The 19,512-nt window shown below is 31.1% G+C and overlaps 1 protein-coding gene across 1 annotated transcript in view; it reads left to right on the top strand.

The window, feature by feature from the left end:
- The window catches only part of LOC127708155 (guanylate cyclase 32E-like), a 91,342-nt gene that overhangs the window by 53,339 nt on the left and 18,491 nt on the right, over positions 1-19,512 (top strand). The window contains exons 8-14 of the mRNA XM_052212997.1: positions 8,653-8,758; positions 11,684-11,762; positions 12,316-12,436; positions 13,267-13,440; positions 14,026-14,130; positions 15,202-15,273; positions 16,682-16,844. Of these exons, the coding sequence (XP_052068957.1) occupies positions 8,653-8,758; positions 11,684-11,762; positions 12,316-12,436; positions 13,267-13,440; positions 14,026-14,130; positions 15,202-15,273; positions 16,682-16,844 (820 nt within the window). The remainder of the gene's footprint in view (positions 1-8,652; positions 8,759-11,683; positions 11,763-12,315; positions 12,437-13,266; positions 13,441-14,025; positions 14,131-15,201; positions 15,274-16,681; positions 16,845-19,512) is intronic.

Below are 19,512 nucleotides of genomic sequence, written 5' to 3'. Positions count from 1 at the left end.
AAAGCCAGCAGAACCTTTGGATGAAGTTATTAAATAGGAGATGGAAAAGTACATTATATGAGTAAGATTCTGTGGAAGCGGTTCAGGAGTCGTTCTTCCCGTGTCGAAAGAAACAGAAAACTTATACCATATTTGATAATATCGATCGAAGGAAGAATCGATTACTACTACTAAGTATTGAAAAAAAAATAATGAACCGTTTATTCCCAACAATATTAACCTTATTTATATTTACATTGAACTTAATATTTGTGCATGCAAGTATCTCATATCACACAGAGAGAATTCCTCAATTTAAAAAATGTATACGACAGTACAAGAGACCACATAACAGCATCTAACATGATCATATAAAAATTTACTTAAAACGACAATGAAGAACATGTGGTCCAGATAGTCTGACTTGGTACAGGCACAAAAGTGTTTAACCTTCTGACGTGCTCACAAACATATTTATCCATTATTTTATTTAATCTTTATATGTCACTTTTCGTAACATATATTGTAATCTACAAATGATATCATTCAAAAGGCAAATATTCATTTAAAGAGGTGTCGGGTAATATGTCAGTTTGACAGCAACCTAACAACAATTATATTTTCTAATATTCGGTATATTCAACTTTAATGGTATGCTAAAAGATTATTGCACACCGAATAGTCATACTAAATCAATACAAAGTCTATGTCAGACAGACATACTCTAGACAAGAATGTTTTTTTTCTGGATTTCTCTGGAAAGACAATATATTTTGCAGTTTGATACAATGTTAACTAATTATATAAATGTTGATAGTATCAAGCTGCTATTACACAGGACTGACAAATAATGCAGACAAGTATAATACTTATTAAATCAATGGAGATTTAAGAACTTATATTCGTAGTTTAAGGACAATTTTATTGAAATAAAAGCATAATAATCACTAATTCGAGGCAATTTAATCAAGATAAAAGAACAAAACATTCCCTTGAGAAAGTAAAGAAATTATGATAGCCTACCAATACCGTCAGCATCTATGAATTTTTTAGTTATTGAAAGATTCGATTCTAATTCTCCTTATGGTTTACTCAGATAAAACTACGTCACATTTTCCTTGACATATTGCTACGCAACCTCAAAATCGACGGTCCTTCATATTCATGTTATTGAATTAGAACGTCTGTTTTTCATTTTCTTATCAGCAACTGATACATTTAGCGGTTTTCTTTAGGTATAATAGTTTGTGTAAATTTAAAGTAGTATGGAGGTCTTCCGAAATATTAGATAGTTAAGTAGCATAAGACGTTCGGTGTAGATTATAAATGAAATAAGCAAATTTTGAGACAGGAATGCAATTCATTTGAAAGCCTTTTTATTTGAATGGAAAATAAAATATTGGTATTTATCCAATTTTAGATCGGACACACATGTTAAAATTACGCACCTTCTATTATGAATTTTTTTTTGGGGTATTTTTTTTCCGAACTTGATAATTTTTAAGAAAAATTAACAAAATATGCTACAGTTTTGTGTTATCAACTCCTCTTTCAGTTTTTAACCAAAAACATTAAACCTTCACAGAAAGTTTGCACACATTGATAATTTGTCAGCAAAATTTACAAAAGATGGTACCAGTTTTGTGTAAGCAACTCCTGTAGTTTTCAACCTAGATCCTTGAAACTCCAGAATAGTTTCCAATATATTGCAGTTGTGCACCCGATGAGTTTTAATTTTTTTTTCAATTGTGAAAGTTTAAAATAAAACAAAACAGATCAAAACACTATTCAGGATTAATTATAGATGAGAACGTCACAGCCATTTAAAAATTCAAATAGCGCAGACAAAAACACATGTATAATACTAAAGCAGTCGCAAAATAAACCATTTAAAAAAACATGCAGTATCAACATAGCTGCTCTTGAAGTGTAATTAGACCCTGCTCCAATAGCGGCACCCGAATGGTTTATTTTATGTAAGACAGCAAAGGTCACAAATATGAAAATGAATAAGTCTATTTTTCAGTCCTTCTTTAGGTAATACAGCAATTTTGATTTTGAAAAATCAATCAAATAATGAGTAATTTTTTGAATCAATTAAAGAGAAAATCTGTGAAGTAAAATTTAAATGCATTTCTTAAGATAATGGAAGAAAACAGTCATCACTTCAAAGGAATAAGATTCATTACAGTTTTGTGACATGAACAACCTTGTTACAAATAAGATGGTCTAGGGTACTCTCAGTATACATTGTAATATCTTAATCAGACAGATATTCCCACGATGGGTTATTTTGGCATACTTAAAGTTCTATTTTCATTGAAATAGTCTCTTCATCACAAACGTACAGAGGCAATTGGAAGAATAAACTGTGTTGGGTCAGTGGACGAGTTTTCTTGTAAGTCACAGTTATTAGGTCGGTTTAAGAAAAACAATGACAATTGTATCAACATTCCAGATGTCTATTTTGTTTTGACATATGTTGTTTGGTTACTTTCTCGCTTGGATTTACTCGATTTCCTTTCGTAGTCATCTTTTGTTCTCTGTTATGTATCACACGTATGGTGATATAACTTATATTCTTCATCTTTATAACAGATTGGAGTATTAGCCTCTATTTTCATTTCGATTAAGCCTGTTTGTAGGTAAGATTTTTTTTCTTTTATCTTTAGTCCATAATCCTTTTTTTATTGCTTGTTATTTAGGTTTATCAAATTGATCAAATACTTCATTTTATACAAGGAAAACGAACGATTTCGGTATTTTCCTAATCCTATATCGCTGTAACCAATATTATTTTGATCAGATTCGAATTCTTTACCTTTACATATATATTCTTTATATCTATCCCTATTTCTTTTTTTTTTTATTTTGGAGATCATTCTCTATTCTATGAACACCATCCTAACCCTTGTGTCTACTAGTAATGTTGTTTGAAATTCGACGATGTACGCCCTTTTAACTGAACATGATATCGGTGCTTTGTGTTTCTTGTTTTTTGTGTTAGTCTTTTTTGTTTGTCATTCTAACCGATCTGTTGAGTTGAGCCATTTACAACTGATTTTACAATTTGGTCTTATGTTATGGTATTACATCACTGTCTCAGGTTAGAGGGATTGAGGGCTCACAAACATGTTTAACCCCGCAAAATTTTTGACGTTGCTGTCCCAATTCAAGAGCCTGTACTTCAGTGGTTGTCGTTGGTTCATATCTGTCATATTTATTTTTATAAATTGTATTGTCATAAATTAGAACGTTAGTTTTCTCGTTTGAAATGTTTTTATGGACTTCCCCCTTTTTGAATTTACCTTGGAGTATACGTCGGTATTTTTGTTCTACTTTTTTCCTCATATTTTTCATGTCGGTGCCTTTTATAGCTGACTACACGGTATGGGTTTTTTGAAGGCCGTATAGTGCCGTATAATTGCTTACATCCACGTGATTTGATCTCTGGTGGAAAGTTGAGGCATTGGCAATCATACCACATCTCCTTAATTTTATATAAAATCTTGTCATATATTGCAGATTTTTAAAAAGAACAAAGTTTCATAAGTCACATTTTACAAATATTTTGTCCTCGTGCATCACTGAAGCGACACTTCTTGTCGCAATGCACATCTGGTGCAATATGATTGGTACCGTTATTGTTATAACTACCACTGGGTCTATATATCTGCTAGAAGCTTTACGTCCATTAGTGTATCATCATCCAAAAACATCTCACAAGTTGACTGTAGATGAATTTGGCTATTTATATGTAGGTCTCTTTTGGTCAATTAGCTCTTCCACGTGTTCATGTGTTTTACATCCTTGACTTTAAAAGATGTTGGGTTTGAGCGTTCAAGTTGAATGTAAATCCCGAAGAATGCTTAGGTCGCACGAAATTGATAGTGTTATTTTCACTCATTCAGTAGCTCAGTACTTTTGTACTGGCAAGAAATACGGACTATGTTTAATTGAAATAAATAATTATAATTGATGTAAATCTTACAAAATCTGTTTAAATCAAGGCAAGTGTCTCCCTCATGCATATTATTTATTCCTTGTCCAGATGTTGCTACATGTTCACATTTTAGTCCTTTTGGGTATATCAGATCTTCAAAGTTTGTATTAGGTTTTATATTTTTCAAATATTTTGGCCACGAGCATCACTGAAAAGACCTTAATTGTCGCAAATCGAATTTTCTGCAGTTAATTTAGTACTGTTAATATTGTGTTACAAGTAAATTATATTGTTCAAATTTGATAAGACCATAAAAGTTGAAATAATTCAAATCATGGTTATCCATAAACATACAATAGTCTACTTTACAGGGGTGGACTTTAAGAAATTGAAACAAAATCATGGCTATAAGAAAGAAAAAACACACAGAAAACTAAAGATTAAGCAAAACGACTACCATCAAAAATCGGGTTTGAATTCTGTTAAGTGCTCCAGAAACGTAAACAGTTCCCTAATGATACTTCTAATTTTATGCAAGTTAAAGTCACGTGGTAATTGGCATTGAGAGATGTCACATGGGAAAATGGAGGGATTGTAAATAAAACTCTCATCAAAGATACCAGGCTTATAGATAGTTTAGTCTACAAATGACTCATCACTGGCGACCGAATCAAAATCGGTTGATGATATAAATCGTCGAACGGGACACGTGATATTTCATATTTATCATATATTTATCTGTATTTTATAATCTTTACGATTGTATCCAAATAAAGATAAAAACGCATGATTCCATGCTAGCCCGATTGTATTTTATCTATTATCAGGAACTAGCTTTAAATTTTAGGTCAATAAGAAATCGGTCTACACACCTCGATGTATAGAACCCAATGCTAAGTCTTATGTGCAGTGTTTTTATTTTTATTTCTCTTTGTAGTAAATCGATTCCTAATAATTCAAATTTATTTATTTGGAAAAAAAGTTTTAGATATACCTTTAAAGAGACACTGACCCAAAGACAAAAATAACCAAAGTATAGAGAACGATGTACAGTCTTCAAAAGTAAATAGGTGTCTATACAATATGTCAAGCTCTTAATTGTCCCGAGTCTATAAAAATTGTGAATAAATTAAACAGACTATATCATAGATCTGCCATTGACCCAAAATTCTCTTAATAATAGTGTTGTCAATGATTAACCGGTTAATACCAAAATCATTAACCGGTTAATCGGACCGTTTTTTAATTTTAAAAGTTTTGATATAAATGTATATCTAAATAAAAAAGAAACAGGTTGCTTTTTTTAAAAAAAAAAGACAATACGTGAACCTTAGAACTTTTTTATTCTAATTATTAATTCAACTGAATAAGAAATTATATATCAGTGTTTGCATGGTCATGTGTGTGGAAGATAATATTTTCTTTTTATTGTAAATCATTACAATTTTGGCATGTTGAGAGAAGTGTTAAATATAAAGCAATGAGGAAAAAAAAAAAAGATTCCCAGACGTATAATTTCTGAAAGAATAATAATGATTCAAAACATAGGGAACACATGTACCTTCTTCCAAAAATTCATAAATGTAATCTAGAAATAAGTAATGAGGCATTGCGAACTGGTCAGCTAGCAGGACACATTAATGTTCGTTACCGACCAATCATCAATAAATGCAACTCTCCCGCGAGAGATACTTACTTGATTTAATTATAAAACCATTATTGAAGAGGCATAACTTTAACATTCAAGATAAAAAGATTCCATTAATAAAATAGAGTCACACAAGGTCAAAAAAGAATGCATTCTTATTGCCTATGATGTACGTCAAGGTACACAAATATGATCATTGATAATTTAGAAGAAACTGTTATCAATGCATTAGAATTAATTGACACACAGAAGAATACTCTTTAAAGATTCTCAACAAAATAGATTTAACTGCATTTGTTAAATTAATTCTTAGAAACAATGAATTTGAGTTTAATGTACTGTTATACAAACACATTATAGGAGCGCCCATGGGTGGTATATTTTCACCAACATGCATGCACAGATCTGTATCTGTCTGTCCTATTCATTAAAATCTTAGATAAGTTCAAATAGAGAGAAAACATCAAATTACACTGTCAATAGGGATGACGGTTTTATGGTCTTCACAGGCAAATTAGAGCAAGTTGAAGATTTCTTTAACCTAGCAAACGAAATTGACCATCTACTTTAGTTCTAATATGAGGTGTCGACATCTAGTATGACCTATTTAGAGGGTGGTAAAGGGTTATTTTCGTGCAACGTTTTCGGCCTTTTTATTTCACGTGATTTCGTGTTTCGACGTTTTATTTCTCGTTTTCTCGTGTTTGGTTCGACGTGCGTGCTTCGTGTTTTCCCTTAATTATTTTCCGTGATTTGTGTCGGTACTCTTATTTTCACGTGCTTGTCCCGCATTAGATTAAAAAGTAAACCGGGACTAATTCAAAGTCACGTATATTAAAACACAGAAATGTATCAATATTTACCAATCACTATTGCACATCCAAAACACACATACATTTGAGAGTATTAATTTACAGTGTGTAAATAATATAAGAAATAATAGTGACATCAATGAATTAAATAAACATTTAATTAGCTTACAAGATAACTTAATTGATAGAGAATACTGTTAAAAGAAAACAGTAAAAGTTGTAAAAAATGTATATTAACGAATAGTCTTTTAATATTTTACTTGTTTTATTTTCATTTGAAACAATTTTTTTTTATCTGATTTGTCAAAATGACAAGTATGCATAATGATTTTATTGTTACAAATCAAATCCCAAAGCCCACTATAACTCATTATGTAGAAGCCACAGCACTATTTTAAAATATCCCTCTGTGAATATCTAGACACAGATGTTTGATACCATATGCATAGGTCGTTATAATAAAATCTTGACCATTTATCTTTCACTTGTTTATCAAAGGGTACAACTGTCAACCTTGCTCAAGTCAGTAAACCCTTGCAATGCATAAAATGTAGCTATACAATAAATATACATGTTGAAAAGGATCTATAGATTGTTTATTATCATATATTAGATAAGTGAATTAGCGATCTGTGAAAATTCTTTATTGTCATGTTTTAAATATCTTAGATACCCCGTATGGAGGTGCTCTTAATTGCAGGAAGCTTATACAGATAAGATGAATTGGTGTTCCGAATGAACAATAATTTACCTTCCGAATATTCCTCCATAGACTATATTTCTAACTAATTTATATGCGTGAACTCTCAGGGGTTCACGCAAAAAACACAAATACTAGTACTTATATTTGAACATGACCATCGTGGTACTTAATGAGATCAATAAACCAGTACATTATTGACTTAATTAACAATGAATACATTCCAATTTTACCTAATTACCACGAAGACACTTTGTCTTGTATCAGCTTTGGACAAAATCTTAAGTATACATAATTTGTAAAGGTGTGTTAAAACGTACATTGAACAGTTGTAAAAGAGAGGCGAAAGATACTAAAGGGATATTCAAACTCCTCCTAAGTCGGAAGCAAACTGACAATTCCTTTGTAAGAAACGAACAGCTGATCAAACTTTACGAGTTGTTCATTTCATGGTAACTTAATACTGCGTGAACGTAAACGTGCAAAAGCATATTTTAAACGAAATGCTGATTAAAAAGAAAGTAAAATGCAAAATTTGTTTGTTAGGTTGATTGATTAATTGTTGTAACGTCCAGTGGAATATATTTCATGCATGTTAAGGATGTGAACAGATTAACAATTAATTCAATGGGCAGGTCCTAGAGTATTGGTCTACCGGCATGGAGAACATTTAGAATGCTACTGGGAAATTGGGTTATTTCAATAAGGACAGAAATTAAGCCTTCAACAGGCCACCTACTTGGAGTTGCTTCAAGGTTTATCAACGCGCGATGAGCGCAACACTTTTTCTATAGTATACACGAGGAGTCGGATTTAATGTCCCCATTATGACCTGACTTGGCTGCGAAATCATACATCCACTCAGACAAAAGAACGCCTCATTTAGAAAGTGTTTTATTGCAGGTCAGAAGAAGAACAAAAGTAACCATATTTTTTTACGCCAGCCACCTAGGGTACATCTTCTTTGAACATTAGATTTCATACAGGTTAACCGGTTAAGCGATCGAAAGATTATCCGAGTAACAAGTTAATAACAATGTTCAATTTGACAACACTGCTAAATACCAATTAATCATGGTTACACTGCTGATGGCAAACTGTTCAGACTTTAATGCAGAAAAAGAGACAGATTAATTTTAGTATTGCTTCAAAAATAGATTAGTGAACTGAATAATATTCCGAAAAATTCCAGACGTTGTTTTGTAACAGCAAAGCATTACAAAAACCTTTATGAATGAGTCTATTGAAGCCATAGCGAAAGATTTCATAAACGTGTGAACTTTATTGATAATATTCCGTAAAATTCCTGTTATAGTCATTATATGGGCTATACTTTGGTTTTTCTTCGACCACCATATAGTAAATTAATTCACTATTCCACCTATGCATGCTATTGTAGCAGTTCATTCGATTCATTTCTAAGTCAGATTTACAAATGTATGTCTGTCTGCATATCAAATGCTTCATCTTCCTTGAGATGAAACAAATATTCAATTGTTTGATAATTGATTCAAATATTAATTCTTAAAGAAAACTTGAAAATTATTTATATTAATGTATTTTATTTTAGAAATTTACATTTTACAAAAACGAGGAAATATCATGGCCTGATGATAAGATACCTATAGACGAACCAGAATGCGGATATCGGGGTCAAAAATGTATACATCCTGTCAGTAAGTGGAATTTTAAGTATGAATGACTGCAAATATTTTCTAACAGCACTGTAGTTAACCTTTCATAATAGTACTTAGAACATTTTTTGTCATCCTAAAGTCCTCCAGATTCACTTCAGACTGCCATCTTGCTTTACTTCATGTAATTGGTTTTCCAGAAAAAGAATGTAATTGCAATGATATAGGAGTCACTTGATACCATAGTAATGGAACACATAAATAAAAATAAGATGGTCCATCAGTGGATTACGCATATGGCTTTATTGATTTTATCTGCCAAAAAAAAAAAAATCAGTAGTACAAAAAGGTTGTTTATACGAACGAATTGGTTATTGAAAATCTCCTGCTGAATGATAATCGGATTTATTGACCGTAGCAGTTTTATTGCATTTATGCTGAATTAATTGAATTTACCTGATATAAATGATTCCTTAAAGATAAGACCAGACAAATTGTCTAGATGACAGAAACCAGAAATTATAAGGGTATCAAGTATTCAGCATTTCAACGTTTACTTTGAAATCTACAGGTGTTCATGAAGACACTAATGCAAAGAAATGTAAAGATATGACAATTAGGACATGTGGTATGAATACCTGCATGTATGAGACAACTATCAATTGAAAACCATACAAAAAATGTATCAACAATTACTGTTCAATGTACGGTCGTCAACATTGTGCAAACCCTATCCCACAGAGTAAACTATAAAAGGCCCCCCAAAAAAAAATGAAACCATTTAAAAGAGAAAACCAACTGCCTGAATGATACTACAACAATTAACAAAAACAAATAGTTGTAAACAGTAACCTACAGCTACCACTGGATTACAGGCATACAAAGAATGCAGCGAATTTATTTTAGGTCATTTTTGATTATATAGCTCTTCAACTGTTAGGTTTTATACATCTTTGGCTTTCAAATATTCGGCTTTGAGCGTTCCTGATGAAGGTAAATCCAGAAAAGCGCTTCGGACACATTACATTTATAACGTGTTGTTTTCATTTTTTAAACATGTCCAAACCGGGGAGAGTGGTGTAACAAGCACAAAATAAAAATTACAAACTGTATATTCAGTCGAAAGGGGCTTGATTTATCAGATCCGTACTTAGCAGAACATCACTAGCAAAAAAAACAACAAAATACACAAAGTTTTGATCTAAGAGTACTCGTAGTTATTAAAATTTAGTAGAAAGCAAAATTTCAACTAATTAATAAACGAAACTAAATTATCAATCAGTACAACTCCAACAAATTTAGTGTAAAGTCATAAGCTGTGGAATGATATTGCTACACTTTCTATATATAAATCTTCAAATTGTAAACTTTTTTTTTGTGCTGTTTAAATATTATTTTGAAACGCCATGAACTCGATATTGGTTTCACCATTACTGGTTTTCCGATCAGTAATACAATTTTTAAATGATTAGTATTCGGTATATAATTCTGGTAACTTGGACACTCACAAAGCAAGATGACTTTCTGTTTTATCTTGGATCATGCTGAATTTGGTCATATTTCTACAGTAATAGTTCCTTCTTGGAGGCCTGAATATAGTTGAACCCTGTTTTACTTGTTTTAAATGTTAACAAATAAATTCATGGCTGCATGTTGGTATGTAATACATTCATTCAACTTGATGGTAATTTTTTCATGATATGTTTCTCAACTACCCACAATTCAGTGAGTGCTTGCATCTCATATTTCCCAGTGAATTCGAAATTATTTTATATTGAAATTAAGGATACTACCGCTGAATGTTGATATGTAATACTTTCATTCAACATGATGGTAACTTTTCATGATATGTCACTCAATTACCCACATTTCAGTGAGTGCTTGCATGAGTTAACTTGAAATTTTGTTATATTGAAATTAAAGACACTGTCGAAACTAGGAGGTCTGTTTCATATCTTGATATTTTCCTCGATATTGAGTACGACTTCAAACCAGAATCAATGACAAACGTGATAATTTCATCTTTTAAATTGTCAACTTTCCATTTCTCACAGCCCTCTGCTCAATCTGATGGATGGCGTTTACATTTCTCAACTCATAGTTACGATTGTGCATGTTCACACTATACATACTTAATTGGCAGGGGTATGATCCTTACACACAAACTGCTCAACAGAGTTATAATGATGAATGACTGAAATCGACACTACATAATTTTTACAGTTTCCATCACAAATTGGTTGACAGAAAAAAAATGTCTGTGTTTCAACTCACTATCGACATGTTCTCTCTCTCCGTTCAGAGTTCATGCCATTCCAACTGTTGGTTTTGTTTTGTTACTTTGATTTGTCTCCTAAATTAATTTATGAAATTTGATCATCGGTAAACTACTGTTGCTGATAATGTACCAAGTTGCGTCATGGACAATTTCCTGTTTATGAATATGCGATTGCTGCAGACGTCATTTACGAGAACGTAGATACTTAATTTATGAATTAATCAATTGTTCCATCGTTCAAAAGTACAGAGATTCTTATCATAAACTATTTCTGAGTACAGAAGTATGAAATTCGATCCTAGAAAGGGCGTCTTTGTCCCATCGTATGGCGTTTACATATCTTAGTTAATACGTTCCTCTGGTATAAGTTTACATCATACGGAATTCATTAACATGGGTGTGTTTCGGACAAAACAACTGATCCAACCGAAAAACGAGAAAAACAGACTGAAATTGACACTAAATAAGTTCTATGGTCACCACCAAGAGATGGTTGACCGATACGATGTGTGTGTGTGTGTGTGTCTTCAATCACTAGCGCCCTATTTCGAGTGGATATTCTAATGGCGAGAGATTCATGCATATCAGGACGCTTATCTTGTCGGTACATTCGGTCCAAAACAAACTTGGTATTTATCGGTATTTAACTCCCCCAGACAATACTCGAGTCATTTTATTCTTGTTTTCAGCTTACACGTCAGAGATATTGTTTGGTGTTGCAGGAGGGATTTGCCTTATTACAATTATCATAGCTGTATTAATCTATAGGTAAGATTAAATGAAGATTAGATAATTTTCTTAATTTTTTTAATTATTTATCATGGTTTGATGAATCGGGAAAATTGGTTACATTTTTTGTAACTCAAAATTCATAAGCCGACATGAGTTTTGAATTTAATTGATTGAGTGATCCTTGTTCGGTATTCCAGCTTTCGATGTCTGAATTGTTTTTGTTTTTTGTCTTTATTACCATTAAAAATGTATTACAGAAAAGTTGTCTCTATTGAATAAATTAATAAATTGTTCTAGAATATTTTTCTTGAGGTGAAACGTTGTACTTATTTTTAATTTTTTTGTTACTTGATTTAGTTAGAATTTTTTTTTAACTTATCCATCACACTAAAGGTTTTCTGTTGAAAAATTATCGTTGAAAGTACATTTGTTTATTTAATGTAAATTACATGAATATTGAATGATATTTCATAAATAATATTAGAACTTGACTTAGCACAACCATAATGTTTAAAGATATGTAGTTTAATCTTACTCTGTCATATTTATTGTGCAAAGATGACATTTCAATAAACGAATTTTATCGAAGGAACTGGAGATATGAACAGGAATTAGCTAGTTTATTATGGAAACTTGAATGCCGAGATATTGTACTGGAGAACCAATGTGGAGTTCCAAAGTCAGTCCTTGCTAATGGAAATATTGCTTGGGTAATGTTTTGTTTCTTGCTGTGGTAATGTAAATTTGCATTACTTGTTAAATAACTCATAAATATGTGAAAACTAATGTCCTCTAGACCAGCTTGATTAAATTTAGTAGAAAATTGTGAGTCTTTTGTAGACAAAACGCGCGACTGGCGTACAACATTTTAATCCCGGTATCTATGATGAGTTTATTTGTAAAGTAATGGCTTTAAACTAGATACCTCTAGATAGATTAATCATTGCAATTATGGGTCTTTTGTTTAGTTTAACAAAATGATAGCTGGCTTTCTGCCAATTGTATTAATACATTATGCAAATGGTAACGGTAGAATGTGGAATGTTATACAAATTCATCACGCGTATGGAACGGTTATTAAAGGATAAGATTATCTTTTGGTCAAATATTGCCTTGAATATCTTGTCAACACTGTGCTGAATGGTATCTAATGAAGAAAGCTTCTCAAAAAGATTTTTTTTAAAATGAAATCAATATATCAAAATCGGGAGACGATACCACTGAGGGAAGATTGAGTGTCAATCACAAACGTTAAATTGATAGAAGACAAGACAACTCCACTGACAAAATAAACTAGATGATCACCTATACAATAGTCCACAAAAACACTAAACAGAAAACTACAGACGGATAAACAAAAAAGGTGTTGGTTAAGTCAGGTACACCATTCAGTGCAATATTATTTTTGATTTGAAATCAATATAGAAATCACAACTAATAATGCTACTTACATATGGTCTTTATGGTTCCCATATATTTTTTAACATACACTTGGTATACAATCGTTATATATTTGTAAATTTTTTTAATTTATTTGTAGAGGAGCTCTTTGTTCAGAGCTACTAGCCAGCTCTCACTGGGGTCACAAGTCGAAACGGATTACAGACAATTTTTTACATGTGTTGGGACATTGAAAGGAACAATAGTTGCTGTAAAAATGGTTAATAAGAAAAGTGTGGAGATTACCAGAAACATTCAAAAAGAATTGAAAGTCGTAAGTAGCAAGACATAATGATGAAATAGTTATTATATGTATCACAAATTGCTTTAATCAGTTGTTTTATTTTACTTTTTTCCTTTAGTACTTTTAACAGTTAACATAATATAATGCAATTATTACAGTTATTGCTTTAATAAGTTGAAGTAAAGGCCTATTGTGGTTTCTGAGCTACGGTAATGAATTATTTACTATTTTAACTTATAAGTTACCTTCATTTTTAACTATTTCTATAACGTTGAAATTATTTAAAGGGTAACATCTGCTAAGGTTACTTATATTAACTTTAAATGGAATAAAATAACAAGCCAGTTTTTTTCTCATTAGCTTTTGAACATTGCAACAAAATAAACATGAGAATTAAATAATGCAAAATTCTAATTTGATAAACATTTTGGAAACTTAAATAATAAGCACTGAATCCATATCCATTATTGTTTACAAGATTCTGTGTGCTGTTGCTGTAGAGTTTGATTCACTGTTGTAAGGTAGAAAAAAAGTTTGTTTACTCTTCTTCAATACTTTGCTGAAGTTATTTGTTGTCGTTATGATTGGGAAATAAACTATAATCTTTTTTCATAGATGAGGGAACTTCGCCATGATAATTTGAATCCATTCCTGGGAGCTTGTATTGATAGTCCGGTGATCATGATTGTCACAGCTTACTGTTCAAAAGGAAGTCTACAGGTATAGATTTTGTCAATCAGAAATCTACTGAAGTACAAAAGAGAATTTTGGTTAAAATTGGTAACCATTGTCAGTACAAAAAGCTTTTAATTCACACAGACAAAGTGTTGCCGAGACTTTTCACCTAAAATATAGATTTCAAACATTACAGCATATGTCATTTTCAAGACGAAATGTAGTAATCGATCTAATCATACTCTATTATAACATTTTTTTAAATACAAAAGGTGCTTTCATATGACGAGAAATATATACAATTTGAAAAGTCATAATGCAGGAAAAAGTAATTCTGATAAAAACTTTACTTATTGAAACTGTAATGAAACTGTTTTACAAGTAACAAACTATATTTACTTAATTAGACATTTTAAATCGCCTAAACGAAGTTGAGAGTTCATTTTGCTCAGTCTTTAGTTTTCTATTTTGTCTTTTGTAGACTTGTTTGTCTTTTGGTCTCTTTATGGTTTTTTTTTTCATTGCATTGTCAGTTCGTTAACGACTTTTTAGTTGAATATTCCTTTGGTATGATTCTCTTCTCTTGGAGTTTCCATGTGCGCGTCCGCATTCAGTCTCTAGATACTTAAACACATTAAGTTACTTATACATGTCTGTTTTAAAGACCGACCATGTGGTTTATCATGAAGGTCTTCAGACCTTAATTTCACGATTCGGTGATTATTTTATGTTTTAACCTCATTATTAATAACTGTTACGACCGCGTTCAAATTTCAGAAACAATGATTTAACCTGAAGGTCACATGGTCACCAACATTTTCGTTTTAATGATTTATGTAGTTTTTTTGTCCGAGTTCAGTTTTCAAATAGAAAGACTCGGTCCATTCAGAATGGAATTAAGTTTCACTTTGACATCTGTTTAAATTGTTATATTTGGTGTATCAAGGCAGTTTTAAGAAGATACGAACTTTCTAATCTTGGACAAATAGTGTTTATTTATTCGTTGCATGCTAATGATATTAAAACAAAAGTGTCGTGTGGGATAGCTTTGATTAAAATTAACACAATTTGATATAATAAAGTAAGATATGTGTTTAGTCTTTCATTATTTTATAGGATGTTCTAGAAAATGATGACATTCAGCTAGATTCAATGTTCATTGCTTCCATTGTATTCGATATAATTCGAGTAAGTTTTTATCTATTTGTTTTTATATCTTTGTCAAATATAAGGTAAATGTTTTACCATGAATAATGGATGTCTTGTCTTTTGCTATATCCTATTGAAGGACAATCTTTTGAAACGGATATTGGTCCTGTAAAGTTATTACTGGATTACGGCTTGAAGATGCAAAATTTCCCAAAAACGAAAAAAACATTATCTGATTCTCTAAATTTTTTTTAATTTATAAATGCTAACATAAAGTCTACTCGGTGTATTGTCAAAAACATTATTTGTGATACCATTGTGACATTTTTTCGACTTGATTGTTATCTTGACATGTTCTCCTTTTTAGACAAAAATTGCTCAGGGCAAACACAAAAATGTATAATAAAATGTTGTTAAAATCAAAAGGTTTATCCGTCATATATCGTTGACATAACAATATCGCTATCAAAGATATTGTTTTCCGCTTACTTCCGCTTTACTTTATTTTAGATTAAGGATATTTTTTAAGCACCATTAAGGACACTTCCTTTCTGGAAATGCGCTACTGGATCTTTAATCTCGATACTGTTCGATAATGCTATTAAAACTTGATATACCTCTGCTAATGAGTGTGAGTTATAAATGGTAAAACTATTCCGGTAGCTCAGTATTTTGTGGATGGCATGATTGTTTTAAATAATTTTGTATTGGCAAAAATAAAGAAAAGAATTTGGAAACGTAGTATTATCTTCGTTTTGTATATCTTTTATATATAGCTTAATTTTGGATCTACACCTTTTTTTATGCTGAAAATTCAATAGTTATTACCTTTGATTATCTGAAAAATAACTTTTCTGTCAGTAGCTGGAAAATCTGATTCCAATTTTTTCCTCAACCCCAACTCAACCAATGACCATATTACAATGATACATTCAGAAAATTGTCCACATCTAATGACATAATACATCTTTATTTTTTCCCTCTGTTTGATTTCCTATAGTTTTATTTGACATAGCAAAACATGAATTTTGCCATACCTACAAAAGACATATACCACTCGTCTTTCATCCGTAATTCCAATCTTAATTAACACCAGGGTTTAAATCAATCTTTACAAAATACTATTTATAGTATGCAAATAATTAAATTTTGTTACTCAATTATTAGTATATGTGGTTTGAAGTTTTTTGTTTTTTTTGGGGGTTTTCAAAATAAAACATTGACTCTGTCATTTCAAAGGGGAGTGAGTGTATAATTGTGTGAGTCCATTTCAAAGTCTTTCAGCCTCTTTTTTCTAGGTATTAAATGCAAGTCTTGTGATGGTATATCAACACTAAGTAATCGTACATTGTTTCTAAGAATCCTGATTTATTTTCCTTGAAAAATTCCAGGCTTACGTTTGCTGGCTTGCACAATGTGTAAATCTATTCCTTTACTGTAATTGTAGGGTCTCATGTATCTGTACAGCACTGAAATAAAGTCCCATGGCAGATTGAAGTCCTCAAACTGTTTGGTAGATAGTCGATGGGTGGTGAAAATTTCAGATTTTGGAATGTGTGAATTTCTAAACGGAGCAATAGAAGACTTGGAAGAGTATGCTTATTGCAGAAGTAAGTTGTGATTCAAGTATCACGACAGAGATCGTAAAAAATCAGTCCTTGTGTACATACCCCGTTAATGTCAAACTTTATTTTATATTCAGTTTTACACCTTGTATGTTAAAAATAATATGTAGTTGAAATATTTCATAAGAATTTTTCAAATTAACGCGCCAGTATGAAAATTAGAAAAAAAACGCTTCATAAGAAATAACTTCGTTGTCTTTAGATGTAATCAGACGTGTACAGGATTTTACAGTCGTGTTTACCCTAATATAACTTATATTATTATGATGGGTTGCAATGACAATTCTAGGTTTTATCAGGAATCAAGTTTATTTGGAATTTGGGAGGGGAATTACGAGGTACACTTTAAACAGTAAAGTAGGATAATACGATTATAGGAATTATTGTTCATTTTTAATAGTCATTTGATTGCTAGTGGCATACTTAGTATTCTTAGACACTAAACATGTAACGACATAAAACCGACGCAAAATAAATTTCTATGCGTATGGGTTTTGCTTATTGTTGAAGGACGTACGGTGACTTATAGTTGCTAAGTTCTATGTCATTTGGTCTCTGGTAGAGAGTTAATGTTGTCTCATTGGCAATCATACCACATCTTCTTATTTTTATATTAATAAGCATCGGAGTTTATAAGCACAATTGGACTTGGGTTTAGTTTGTGTCAGTTCTTTTTTTGAAGACAAAACAAGAATAAAATTTCACGATTCAATGTTGTATTCAACCGAGATTCATTGATTGTATACAAATATATATTTACACAGACGAAGGAAATATTAGACAAACAAGTAATTTGCACTAAACGCGTCAATGCGTCACAGCAAATTTAATTTAGATATACTTCTTACTGCACTGATTACTTATTAGAACCTGCTTCGATTGAAATTAAATGTCATTTTATCGGCTTAATGAGTATTCATTTAATAATAACATGTAGTTCATTGGTATTTTACAAAATTGCCAGATGCAAATCACGGAACAAAAAAGCAATACAAACTGTTATATGGCATGTTTGCAGATCATTATGTGGATTTAATCTGCTGGTATGAAATACCGAATAAGAATTAAGCTATGATTCACACTTCAAAGTAATTAATTTAACCTATTAAGATTTAAATCAAAATGTATTTCCGGTCTCTAGTATAATAATAATCTATGTTAGGCAATAGTAACTGTGTCCAATACTTATGAGAGGGGTTTATATAAAAAAAAAATAGAACGCCATAGTTTTATTATTCAAAAGCATCTCATATTTTTGGCTTTCCAAATTTTTGATATCGAGATTACACGATGAAGATAAAATAAGAAGATGTGGTATGTATGATCCCAACTATCTACCAGCTACCATAGTACGAGGATGTCACATTTAGGTCACCGTATGGTTTTCAACAATGAGCAATTCAAAAATAAAGACAACAGCCTGAAATATGACTAAACAATAAACGAAAAACATATATATCAGTCATGCAGCAACCATCACCAACCACTAAATTACAGGCTTTTGAGTTGGAACATGAACATAAAGAATGTGGCGGAGTTTAGCATGTTTCTCCAGAATCAAGTGTTTTTCATTAAGGAAATATTAAACACTCAGTCTGATTAAAAAATCGAATTAACAAAAATCATTTACGCATAGGACACTCCATACATGCATGTGAACGATTTTTTTATATTTTATGCCACACAAGGTGAAATGTCACCAAAACGAATAAAGTCAATTTGGTTTAGTTTAAACAATATTTTATTCAATACATAGTATTCAATTCTGATACATGAAATAAATAGGAGTCAGAAACAAGCAAAATTGTTTTTATTAATCTGTCTCCTAAGATTTGGTTTAAACAGAATGAAACAAATTACTGAGGTATCGTATGAAATACACCATTTCATTATAAAACTGACTGTTTGATGTCAAAGGTTGACATCAGGGGGAAAAGACACAATTTTTCGTTGGTTGTATAAACATTTTTTTTTTGAAGTAATCTGAATTCTTTTGTATTTTGTAAAATTCTGAAAAAATAATCTTTGTATAATCTACTCACCGGTCCACATCTGAAATGAAATGGTATTTGAAATTTTTAAGCAGGTAGCAGAAGGGTTTCGAAAGTATGCCTTCAAAGTGTTTGTTTTGAAAAAAAGCTTAATTCTTTCATAAAATTTTGAAAATTCAACCATACAACGGATGCACACAAAAACATAGACTCACACACAGAATATACCTTATGTTTTTTATTTCTGTTCTTTTACATTATATTTCAAGAATTATGATATGATGTTTTCAAATAATTGACCAAAAAAAAAGGGTTAAGTGTTTTAGTGTTATGTTAATGAGTTTAATTTATCTATTTCACCATCACATGATAATGGCTTAGAAATTATTTGTTATTTGTATGGATTATTTTCCCGGTGATTTTCTTTTGCGCCAATTGACATTTCATTTGCGCAACAAAAAAAATTTCATTTGCGCCACAAACCATATTGCATTTGCGCCAATAATACAGTCAAATAGTATACATAATAGATTTATATTGAAATGATAGCTTTAATAATAATGTTACAACATAGATTTTATAGCATAATATGACATATTCATCATAAATAACATATAGTAATAAAGTAAAATTGAAAAAATTAAACATGGATTAATTTCTCT

This window comes from Mytilus californianus, unplaced genomic scaffold, assembly GCF_021869535.1.
Source record: "Mytilus californianus isolate M0D057914Y unplaced genomic scaffold, xbMytCali1.0.p SCAF_7, whole genome shotgun sequence".
In the NCBI taxonomy this organism is placed as follows: Eukaryota; Metazoa; Mollusca; class Bivalvia; order Mytilida; family Mytilidae; genus Mytilus; species Mytilus californianus.
The sequence above is the reverse complement of the archived record's forward strand: the minus strand, read 5'-3'. Positions and strand labels throughout refer to the sequence as shown.